Raw genomic sequence first — 12,978 nt, 5'->3', positions numbered from 1 at the left:
ATCAACACAATGCAAGCAATACCATGTAATTAACACTGTGCTAATCTGTTATGCATAAATCGAGTACCGCAGCTGATACATATGAATAGAGAATAGGGTACAATACCTGTCCAAAGTTAATAACACAGTTTCGTTCATTTCAGGTACATCATCAGCTTTAATGGTGATGTTAATTGTGGTATCACTTTGTCCAGATAAGAAAACCACGGAGCCGTTAAAAGGACTTATATCATCCTGTGTTACCGCCTTTTGATTGGGACCAGAGGGTTTCAAACTCCAGAACACAGTTGCTTGACCATCAGTCCCATCTCGATGCAATGCAATGGAAACCTGTGAAACACATTAATTTGTTGTGACTTGCAAAAGTAGATGCAAAACCGATTACTCCCTTGCAAATTACTATTTGAATAAATAATAATAAAAACAAAAGTTTGGCCAGTTCTAATTTGAGAATGGGAAATGATCTATCTTATTCAGGATTTGTCTCAGTCCTACTTTACATGACTATGCTCGCAATTGGTGAGAGAGACTAACTGCAGTATCTTTTGCTCTGTGTGAGCATCAAGGGCTAACTGGTTTTAGATACTTACACAGAAAGCAAAGACCAATCTCAGTTCTCTGGAAATCAGTAACAGATTATTTCAGAGCATTTTTTTTTTTTTTTTAAAGAAGAGAATATTTAGGATAAGACAGAACTTACAGGAAGGCTTTTCCTCACATTAATTGTCAAATGCTACACTGAATACAGCAAACTCCACCTTCTCCAAATAAGTTTTCCATAGCAAAAGACAATATAAAAAGGCTTACTTACCAGCGTAGCAGGGGAATCTTCTGGTTCAGAAAGAATAATCGGTAGATTGCTAATAAAGCCTATTTCTCCATTTGCAATATCTGGAGTAATCCTCAAAGAAATATTTCGAATTTCGCCTAATCTAGGACTCACAGATGGGACTAGAGGAATTCTATTCACCAGTTCAACTCCTTCCAGCTGTAGGAAAAAGTAAAAGAAAAGTGAGAAATAAGAAGCCTCAGCACCAAGTCAGAACAGTTCTGACATTTCAGAGTAATTTTCATATAAAGGAAGTATACATCTCCAGAGCAAATTCTTCCTACTGATAGCACTGCTGTTATAAAAATTTGTAAGTAGACATGTCAAAGAAATTAAGTGGATATTGTTGAGCTGTCAGCAGAATGGTACACCTCCCAGACAAATCATGTTAGTGTATGTAATTAAACACAGATCAAGCCAGAGAGAGAGACTCTGTTCCAGATCAGCTGACACATTACTAGAGCTATTAACAACAGTCATTGATGAGCAGCATAGGCAATTGTCTAACATCATTTTTTGTGTCTTGCATTGATAAAAATCTAGGGAAATCACTGAAGTCATAATAATTTACAGCCCTTGATCAAACAGCCAAATAATAATCCACTTTTCTTTCCTCTCCACAAAATTTTAAGGAATTCTCTATCTAAGAACTACCAGAGCCACATTAAGAATTTAAATTCAGTACAGTATTTCAAAACTGTATTTTACTTGTCACTGCATTTCTGATAGATTATAGATACTAAGAGGAAATAGATTTTTTTTCATCCTTTTCTTTAAAAGGGAAGCATCACTCGCTAAGCCCAGCACCAGTAGTGACACACCAAGGAAAGCAGAACTTGCTTGTTTAATTATTTCCTTTAAATATTATTTATTCCATGTGATTCTGTCTACATGCATCATTACAATAAATGTTTCCATAACAGATTTGCATATATTTCTGTGAACATTTCACTGGGGCATAAACTCCCACTGACATTTTTTCTTGGAGTTATCAGGTGTTATCATAGAGTAAAGCTTTATTTTTTGGGGATAAAATAGTGGCCTTTCTTAAATTCATATAGTAATCATGGTTCACCATTTCAAAAGATGATTTTTAAAGTCTTACAGTTCTTGAAACCAAACTCTATAAATATGTGGGCTGTATCATATTTTGTTCCACAACTGCTTGAGTAACACCCAGAAATATGCATGAACATTTATCTGATGATAGATGGAAATGTTTTACAAATACTGTATTTAGTAACTGATTCTCAACCATTCCAACTTGTTATCAAAAGTCTGAAGAACAGATGATGGCACTGTTTGTTTCTCCTCTTTTCTGAGCTTTCTCCTAGCATAGGCCCCGATTCTGCAATTAACAGGATGAAAGTGCACCATTGTGCGGTTATTAGCTCAGTAAACTTTCTGAAATACTACACAGCCAAAACAATTTGCTCTATTTAAAGTGTATGCTGTATTTGGATCCTGTATGGTACCTTTGGAATAAAGTAATAATCAATAAAGAACAGAGATTTTACTCTTTCTGCAATGTTTCCTTTAGTACCTTTTAAAGGAAACCAGTACAAAGAGAAAAAAATATATAGTTATTTGAACAATAACAATTAGTTTATGAGCTTAATTTTCAGAGTTAATCTTCCTAGCTATACCAAAAATCGCATCTCTGATTACAGCACGTTATTTAATTGAAGGTGTCACTAAGGAATATATCTCACATTAACATTATCTCCTGTACCTTTATTCATCCTACAGTTTCATTTGCTTCTCTGCTGATTCCTGAGTCAATTCTTTATTTTGCCTAAGTACAACTCATTCTAAACATGTTCACTGAGATTATCATTTATTCACGATGCAGAAGGATTGTCACAGTGATAAATAGTGGTGTTTTCCTTCTCTATGAGTTTCTAAATTAATTATTTGAGCTGGAAAGCTCCTCTGATTTAATTTCTTCAAACAAAGATTTTATTTATAGTTCATGGAGAAAGTACAGAAAAAAAAAAAAACAGATTGGAATCTACAGTTTGAAAATCCAGGCAAAGTGCTTGGAATGACTGAACATTCTGAAATATTTATCAGATGTGTGTCTTGACTACAGTCAAAGGACAAAAAAAAAAAAAAAAAAAAAAACATTGAATACATGGAATTAGACATTTAAGAATTTTGTGGATCTCTCAAACCTCTTGCAATCATAAAACATACTAACGTGTTCTAGTATTTCAGAAGGCAATTCCTAATCTAACTGTGAATGCCATAAATAAATAAATAAATAAAATTGCATATTAGATAAACAATATAATTCTGGCAAAACTTTTTGTTCTCATTATTCCTCCTGTAAGAGAATGTAGGGAGAAGGATGTGGAGGGAGGAAATCTTTCAAAGGTCTTAGAAGTGATTACAACGTCTTTGGTAGACTATAAGGAAAATATAAAACCTGGCAAATTTGAAATTCATGGATATAACATCAACACCTTCAACGATGATAAAAGTTATCTTTTACAAATTGAGATAGAAAAAAAAAAGGAAAGAAAAAAGTGAAGAAAACTATACAGGGAAAAAAAAAAGTAAGTTCTCCTAACAAATTTATATATAAATGCAATATAATATACATATAATATATAATGTATATTTGACCCTTTTTAATTTAGAATAGTTCAGCTGGAAGAGCAAAGATCACAGTATCACAGAATTGTAGGGGTTGGAAGGGACCTGGTCAGGCTGGAGAGTTGGGCAGGAAGAAACCAGATGAGGTTTAACAAGAGCAAGTGTAGAGTCCTGCATTTGGGAAGGAACAACCGCAAGTATCAGTACAGGCTGGGGGATGACCTGCTGGAGAAGGACCTGTATCAAGCCCAAGATACATTTACTTGCATGTCATTTCTGAAATTTTTCCTGCTTCAGTAATTTAATTTTAAGAACCTTATTTTTTTCACGTTCCAAGTCAGAGGCCAAGCAGAAACATGCTTCAAGGGGCAAGCAACAGACAACGCTGATCTCATTTTGATAAATTCCATGATTAGTACCTGAATCCTCTTTAGTTTTAAAATTTGTTTAATTACTAATGATTAGGGATAGAAAACTTTATAGCATAGTTATGAAAGATGTCTTTTTAAATAAGAAAATCTTTGCTTCAGAGCTAAGCACTTTTTTTTTTTTACAGGAATGGTCATTTAAATTACAGTCAAGGGGAAGGATCAATTATTGAATCATATTCCTCATATTAAATAAGCTAAAAAACAAAAACAAAAACAAAACAGCTGAGATACCTGTATGAGGAAATGAGCACCATTTTGAAGAAATGCATCTTTTCTTATTGGTATACTCAAAGTATGATGTGTTTTTCCTTCTGGAAACAGGAGGATGCTGTTTCTAGACATATTTAGAATGCCATCTTTTGCTCTCTCAGGATCCAGAGCTCCAGCTGGAATATACAGTGCAGTATAAACTAACTGCACATTTCCAACTGTTCCTTTCTCCCTTACAAAACTCAAGGATAAAAAGCGTCCTGTTGGATTACTTTCAATCTTCTGATTCTCCAAAGGATAAAACTTTATTACGCCATAAACATCATCGCTGTCCTGAATGTAAAACAAAAGCTGCAAAACAGAAAACAGCATCACTTACTCAATGCTACAATTAATATACACCACAGTTTTCACGTTTTCATGAAAGTATGTCCTGACTGTCATCATACATTTTTATCGTTAGTGAATTGGCACTCAAGAAAGAAATCAGATTGACAGCCCCAAAGTGTTGCTTGTGCACAAGCAGCACACCACTGATAGCAGCAACTTTCCTGCTATGCCTCATCTATGTCAGAATGAGCTTTGAATAACTGATTTTTGGTTCAGCAGCCAAAGTGAATAATTTGAATATATTTCAGACTGTGAAAAAATCATTTAATTCACCAAATTCATTCCAATCATATGTTCAAAAAGCAAAGTAGGGACCTGAGTCACAGAATTGTCAGTAATGCTAATTACCCCTTATTTAAAAGTTCAGAGGTTAGTCTTAATCACTAAGCCATCCTCTTGAAGCTGTTACTCTGTGTAAAACATTCCAGTACCTACAGCAAATAAGCAAGTGAAAATAAATGCTCAACCTTCTCTTAGCAAGCAACCAATCAAGATAGCAGTTATGCAATGATATTTATGATGGGAATATTCTAAGCTAAATGCTACTGCATTAAATAGGTCTGGCCTTATAAAATATGTTAAGCCAAAGACTTTGGATGTGGCTCTTTATACTGAGAATACATCAGCTTGCTTCACTTAAACTCAAGCACAACTACTTCAATTTAGCCAATCCACCAAAACTGGTGGATCCTAATCCTAATCCTACTCCCTAATTATTATCTATCACCTCCTCAAAACAAGTTCTGAAATCAAACTTACCTCAGATGGTTCGCTGACTTCTGCGCCTCCCTGTATTGTATGAGCTAAGAGCTTCAGAAGATAGGGCTCTGCTTCTTCTGGTATGTTATCATCAATAATGGTCAGTGAAAGTGTGACCAGCATCTGTCCTTGATCAAAATGTATCTCCCCGGTCTCTGGAACAAGGTCTGCAGTCACAGGTGACAGATCACTGCTATTTCGAGTTATGACCCAGGTCACAGAAACATTTCCATGTGTTCCACCATTTCTTACGATCGTGATCCCTTCAAACCTGTGGTTTTGAATGAAAATAAAAATCTGTAACATGCAATTATAATTAATATCGGTTTACTTAGCTATCTGTTCCCTGGAAGATTTATACTGACTTCAGTGGAATCGATATTAACTGCTGCTACTGACATTTGAGTCAGGACTTAAAATTTGTGAAATCATACCACAGAAGTAGACTTTTCTCAGGTTGCTTATTCATGAGATAATATACATAAAGACATGAGTAATATATCTAAAGACATTAGTTAAAATTTATTTTGTTTACAGTAAGAAAGATACTGAGAAGAGGAAAGTTGGCATGTTTATATTTTTTCTCAGGAAAGATGTTAAATTTCAGAAAACTTTTTCTCAACTAAATTTCTACACTGTTTTATGGACTATATCAAAATACAATTGTCAGGCATGAGTGTTTAAATAATGATTTTATTTAAAATAAAGTGACTCAACTATTTGCCTATGCACTGAAATATAATTTATCAATATTTGTGATTATGGAAATGTCACGTTTCCTGTATCTGTGTATAAGAAAGAAAAAAAAAAAAGTGAATATTGAAGTGCTGGGCTCTACATACTAGAAATTGTTCATAAAATCATAGGTTGATACATTACCTCTTTCTCTGGGGATGAACCACCATCACTAGCTAGCAGTGGACATTTTTACTAAAACTGGCAATATTGTATAGATATTAGTTCTGCTTGTAAAGATGTGTGTGGAGATTTGTTTTTAATTTATCTGTAAAATTACATGTATTTAACTTTTTTGGAAGTCTATGGGTATTCAGTACTTCACAGAAGACACTCACCACCATTTTTTAACCAGAGACTGACTTTAAATACAGTATAGACAAAGATTTACTGGGAAAGGAAGCCTGAAATATATTTTCCACTTGTATGAATGGGTGTGTGGCCGCATCACAACTTCACTGATCCATCTTTTAGATTAAGGGTTTTTCAGTATTTTGATAATGTCATTAAATATTTACAGTTCTCATATATAGTTCATAAATATTAAAATACTTCTGCATAATTAGACATTTTCTCCCTTGAAAATTCTATATCGTTTATAATAATTACACAGTAGGTGATTTCTATATTAATTTTTCACTACTGATTTTATAATTACTGTCAGTGAAATCCTAAGGATGCTTTACAGTGCCAAACAAATCCCTTAACATGACGAGATACTGTTTGAAGATCTGTAGTACCTTGAAATTTGGTCTTCATCAATGATAACAGTTTGAGTAAACAGGATACTGTTGATTGAAAGCACTCCATAGGGTTTATCATTTGGTTGGATGGTGACGTGAACAACAGATGGATTAACCAAAACAGCATCTCCCTGTAACGTGTCCTTAAGGAGCATAATTTGGAAGGTCTCAGCAATTTCTGGTATGGCATCATCAAGGATCTTGAATTTCATATATACTTCATGAACTAGAGGTGTGAAGACAATAGTTGTATTTGGCTGAAGATCTAGGAAGTCTAAATTGAGCTGCGCGTGTGCTGTTGAATTCCCAGTTATGATGGTGTAACTGACGGAGACTTCACATTCATCAGGTCCAATTAATTTTCCACTGTCATCCTTACCACGAATCACTTGAATTGTGAGCATTTCGACTTCCTCAGGCACCATGTAAGTGCTCTGAGCAAATCGCACAGGGCTGTCATTTTTCTTAATATTAATCTGAACAGAATTCCTTGTGGTGTTGATTTCAGCCCCTCCCTCCACACTCCTGAGATGAACAACAAACAATTCATCATTTTCAGGTATCTGGAAAAATAATAGTAGCAACAGGGTGTAAGTCCCATTTCAAATATATGCAGAACACTTACTTAGAAATATGTTATGTATATTTAGCAATAAAGGGAAATAATACAAACATTACAACCCTTTTCACATTAAAATAAACAGGCAAAAAGAAACTCGCTTGCAACTTTGAAAATCCCTTCTCAAAATTGAATGTTTCCATTTTCTAAGACATACTTCTATGCTATGGAAATATGAAAAAGTGGGAAAAGACAAAAAAAAAAAAAGGGCAAACAAAAACTAGGCAAGAATCAGATGAAGCTCTATCTTTCCAACTAGAGAGTGTGAGGAGATCCAAACTCAACTTGTGGAAGTTGCTCTGCTTGGACACAAGTGTTCCTGACAGTTATTTAGTCTGACATCTTTATTTGCTGATGTTAACACCATTTTACATCTATGCATGCCTGAAAGAACAGAGGAACAACATATGAACACAACCTACCTTGGCCCTTTTGTTCCTATTCAACGGGAAAAAGAACAGTTCCTACTTTCAGACAGACTCACATTCCCAGCACAGCTTCAGTCACAGCTCTGAGAATGTGCTTGCTGATGCTTATCTATTAATTAGACTTTGGCATTTCTACATGTGGTTTGTTTAGAACTGCACTTTAGTTTTAGCTCTTTAGTCTCTAATAACTGATGCAGCAGACAAAAAAGAAGGGTTTATAAGCCTTGAATTGCAGAATTTAATATTTTTTACTTTATATTATTACATTTTATTCCCCAGTCTTGATAGGCTAAGTCTGTTTAACTGGAAAATATCATTATTTTATTAATACAGAGAGATTAGAAGGAAATATTTAAATATTACATAAGATCCTCACATCTCATTCTTGTTGTGGACTCTCAGAAAAAACAGTATTATTTGCTTCTGAGATAAATTCCACAACAAAATTGCTTATGTGTTACTAATGGCATTGCTTTGTTATAGGGCTGATGAATCCTTTCCATGTAGTTCTGTTTACTGAGCAAAAAAAGTTCAGAATTCCTTGTGGTCCAATATTTCTTCTCTTTTTACACATTTGTTAATTGGCCACCCTTAGATCCTGTTTCAGGGCACAAAGGGTATGCACGCCGCTGTCTTTGTAGCTGAGGCCAATTTTGTCCCTTGTTTGACTTGTGGCACTTAAACTTGCATAATATTATTGACTGATGCAGGTTGTTTGTTTTTTTTTCCAGCGTGAGATTTGCAAGCTCTCTGTCACCTCTCTCCTACACTACTATTTCCTATTTTATCTTATTAAAATTGATGTTAACTTACGCTTGTTTTAGTTCACTAGTTCATATACTGTCTTGCAGTACAAAAATACGCATTTGACAGTCAGAACGTACATGCCATTTTAGTTGCAGATAAAATCTTAGTATCCTACATAAATAAGGCATTGTGGAGCTTTCAATTACATCATGATTGACCAATAAATACATGAGTCAAACTTCGAATATAATAGTATAAATGATTTCCAGTGCTGCCTTGCCTCTTTAATTTTCTCTTAAAGTTGCAATTATACTTAAAAAGGAAACCTGCACAGGAAAAGTACTATAAATGCAGAGCTGTGGAAATCAGAACTGCAGTCCCCTACCTTCTGTAAGGCTGCACAATTCAGAAAAATACTTGTTTCATTGGTTTCCCTAACTCAGATCCTAAAAGCTCAAATTAAGTTCTGACAGTAGTGTTACTGGATTCTTGTGAACTCTATCATCATCATCATCAATAAAGGTTTTTGTGCAAAATTCATCTTTCACATACACTTGTGAAAGACTTTCAAAGAGTGGAAAGACGTTGACTAGACACACCAAATACAGATCAAACTTTTAGAAACAGAAGTTTGAGAGCATTTCTCAGAATAAAAATAAATAAAATCACATCCTCCCAAGAGAAAAGACCCTAATAATTTATTTCTGTGTGTAAGTCACTGAAATATTACATTGAATTGGAAAGAGATGTTTCTACACTTCAGCACCCCAGGTTGGCACAGCCTCTTAACACTAGAGTATCAGTAGAAATGTGGAAGGACATTTTTTATAACTAAGAGTAAAAAGGAAACAAGCTGCTTTACAGTTCTGTGCTCACTTCTGAGACACACACCTTTCACCATTATTGTTTTCTTATGAATTTCTTACTAAGTTGTTTTGCATCATATATACTTATTTTGATGTCTCAGTTTTCCCTCTTAAGCTTATTATAAAGGAAAAGAAAAACACAAAAGAAAAGTGCAGGTAAGAAAAAAGGAAAATCACAAGTTGCAAATTAGAAGAATGTTTTGTTTACTCTGAGATAAAAAGAAAGCCTCACAACCTATGAGTTATGTTGTGTTTTTTTTTTGTTTTGGTTTGGTTTTTTTGTGTGTGTGTTGTTTTTTTTTTTCAATTGGCCAATCTGAAAACAGAAAAATGTTAATTATCACCTAGTATTCATGCTTTCCACAAGACTGCATGTTTGTTTCAGGAATCTCATCTATTTTTAGGATTTTTTCAAATATGTTTCTACCCTGAAACATATTTGAAAAAAAAAAACCACAAACAAACAACGACAAAAAATATTTTTGAATCTGCCTTTTCCCTGTGAATCTTCAATGTGTAATATTCTTTCTTTAGTGACAAAGATAACATGTCTGCTCAGCCAGGATATGCACATAAACTAAAACTATTCACTGATGAGAATTAAAGAGGGAGCTTGGAAAGAGTAAAAATAATAGACCAGAGAGCCAAAATTTAACATCACTTCATCAAATAGAACTGCTTTTAACCTTATTTAAGCCAAGCCTTTTTGTAACTTATTACTCTAAGTCTTTCCAGAACTTCAGTTAACCTTCTACGTATCAAAGCCTAAGATGAAGTCAGCTTGTTCCTACCTGATCATCAAGCACTGTTAAATTATAAATCAGCTTTGATCTCCCAGGTGTGAATGTAATATTTCCCTTAGCTGGACTTAGGTCTTCTTCAGCTGGGTTTGGACCATCTTTTATCTGCAAAGAATTGATTTGTCTGATGAGAAGTCTATAAAGCAGGAATACAAATCCAGTGCAAGTACAATAACCAATATGCAGTGTGACTTGCATAACAAATGACTATCTGTTCAGCCATCTCCAACTTACAACTTACATGAACATTCAGTTGTGAAAATCTGCTCTTTTCTGGCAGACAGTGTAAGTCAGAACAACCACTCTGAAGAAATCCCGTATTTCCAGAATAAGAGGAAGAAAACTACTTCCATATAGGCCTATGGGGAGTCTTTAGTATATTCTGATGCATAACTGACTCTTTCATATTACAGAAAGGATATTCATGCAAATTCAGTTTGAATCAATAGTATTTCATAATAAATTCCAAGACAAAGTAATAGTACTTACTGGTTTTGTGTCCCTTCTATCTTAACTTGTGATATTAAAGATACTAAATTTAACAGTCAAACTCAAAATACTACAAAGCCTCTTAAAGGTCATATGGGATTTTTTGGTTTTAGAACATTTTGTAAATTATTTTTCAACATACATATATAATGATGTGAGACAGACCTAAGTAATTGTCCAGAGAGTAAGATTTACTGTACCTTAAAACAAACATATTTGCAAAAAATTGCACAGAGAATCATATTCAGTACTTTAACTATTCATGCTATATTTAGTATTAATAAAATCCAGTGCAAAGCTTTTCTGGTTTTGACAGGTCTAGACTAAAGCTTTGAGGTCTAGATTAAAGCCTTACCCTATAGGACCAGGCAACTAGTACAGAAATATCTATATGAAAGATTTTATATATAATTTTAAAGTAAATAATAGAGTCTGAGCTAGATAAGAAAAAGAAAGCAATGAAGTCAGTAATTGTATCACATTCAAATCACATATGTAAATAACAGGATAAGTATTCAACATGATTAATTATTTCAAAAGCTTCATTTGCAGGGGATTCAAGATAGAGATCAAGATACAGATGATTATAGATACAGAAATTCACCAAATCCTGAGCACTCACAGTTCAAAGTTGGGATAATCATTAAAGACTCACTTGAATATTTGTATGTAAAATAAATATTTTTTAAAAAAATTAAAAAAACTTAGATAAGACACTTCTTACATACTTAATATGCATTATTTTCTAGTAATACATACTGATGTTGCCTCACGTACCTTTCTAAATGACAGAATATACTCGGTTTTCTCTAGTACCTCTTAACATTAAACAGTCAATTAAACAGTCAGATAATTACAGTATTTTCTATATGACGGTTAATATGAATCCCTTTTATGAAACAGATCTACCTAATGTAGATGTAGGTATTTTGTCCTTCTTCCCCTTTTGCAAACACTTCAATAAATTATGATTACAGCCTCTCAGTTTAATCCAACAGACTACTGTATGAAGTCTTTTGGATAAACTCACCTCAAAAGTTATGACGACCGTCCCATAGGTTCCCCTCTCTCTAATTAGAGTGAGCGGCACAAATTCATTTCTGCCCCTGGGCTCATTCACTGTGATTAAGGCAGACTAATGAGGAAGAAAAGGAACAGACAATCAGACACAGATCAAATATCACAGCAGAATGAAGAAACTGTTACCATAGAAATATCAAACTCCCACAGACAAGTTAATCCAATCCGCAAACCAGTCCACTGATGGCATACATTTCCTAGCAACCAATTAGTTCAGCTAATGAAAACCTTAAAAGATTTCAGATAAAAATGTATCACGTAATGCAATTTGTGTGTTTTTGTTGTTGTTGTTGTTTGTTTGTTTCTGTAAATGAACATAGTCAACATACACAAAGCACTGACATATCATCACTGGTATTTTTAGGAGCTCCTACACCCATTAAAAATAGGTTTTCACCATCATGAAGTCGTTTATTAGATAGCTAGCTATAAATGTACTCAGGACAATCATTTAGGTCACTGGTCACTTTTTTAGGCTATTGTAGGTAACAGATTTTGAAGATATCCACAAATCCCAGAAGCAGCTTGGCTTAGTACTGTGGCTCTAACATTTTCTTATGTTCTTATGTTTTTTCAGAGAAGTCCTATACAAAATTATATTGTCAGAATGCTGTCAATAAGGCATAGCTACTCGTTCTACTAATACAACCTCTGTATTATTGCAAATATCATCTGCTGGAGTAACAACAGCATCTTATCCCAGAGGGTGTTATAAAATGCATATATTATGACAATGTTCCCTCAGTAATTGGTAATTAACCCTACTGCAAGAAGCTGTGCCTGCTCTTCAGAGGAACAGGTTTATATTCAGAAGCTACTTCTTTGTTTACATGCTACATTTCAAAACTGAATGTAATTCAGAATGTAATTCTAATTTAATACAAGTGTAAGAAAAAGTTTAAGTAGACTTGATGACTGAAAGGAGAAACGTTTGTGGTTAAATGTAGATGATTCTCTTTCCTGTCTAAGAGTGTCCAAGTATATTAATTTTTAATGTTAACTTTCTGAACTATTATGCATTCATATTTATTATTATAAATTGGAATTACAAGACACAGTGATGTGTAGCTTCACAGTAGTATTCTGCATGGACCTGCGTATGCTACTTCTGTTTTCTAAAGTACGTATTCCGGGAGTAGAATTGTACTGCAAACGTGGTTGCCTTTAAAAGGAAGGCTTCATGGAACAGTTGTAGTATATTAGTATTTTACTTTATATTACATAGTATATTACTTCTTACTGTAAGGAAGATTA

At 34.0% G+C, this 12,978-nt stretch overlaps 1 protein-coding gene across 1 annotated transcript; it reads right to left on the bottom strand.

Moving 5' to 3' along the window:
- Window positions 1–2,796: 2,796 nt before the first annotated feature.
- Window positions 2,797–12,127, bottom strand: LOC310891688 (adhesion G-protein coupled receptor V1-like; the record flags this gene model as incomplete). Its single annotated transcript, XM_083853924.1, has 6 exons — window positions 2,797–4,419; window positions 5,218–5,488; window positions 6,693–7,258; window positions 10,147–10,260; window positions 11,675–11,779; window positions 12,122–12,127. The coding sequence occupies 6 exons, from the start codon at window positions 12,125–12,127 to the stop codon at window positions 4,039–4,041; spliced, it is 1,443 nt and encodes a 480-aa protein (XP_083710050.1). The 3' UTR covers window positions 2,797–4,038.
- Between the last annotated feature and the right edge of the window lie 851 nt (window positions 12,128–12,978).

This window comes from Anser anser (assembly GCF_964211835.1).
Source record: "Anser anser genome assembly, contig: HAP1_SCAFFOLD_299, whole genome shotgun sequence".
Taxonomy (NCBI): Eukaryota; Metazoa; Chordata; class Aves; order Anseriformes; family Anatidae; genus Anser; species Anser anser.
This window is presented reverse-complemented; position numbering and strand designations above follow the sequence as displayed.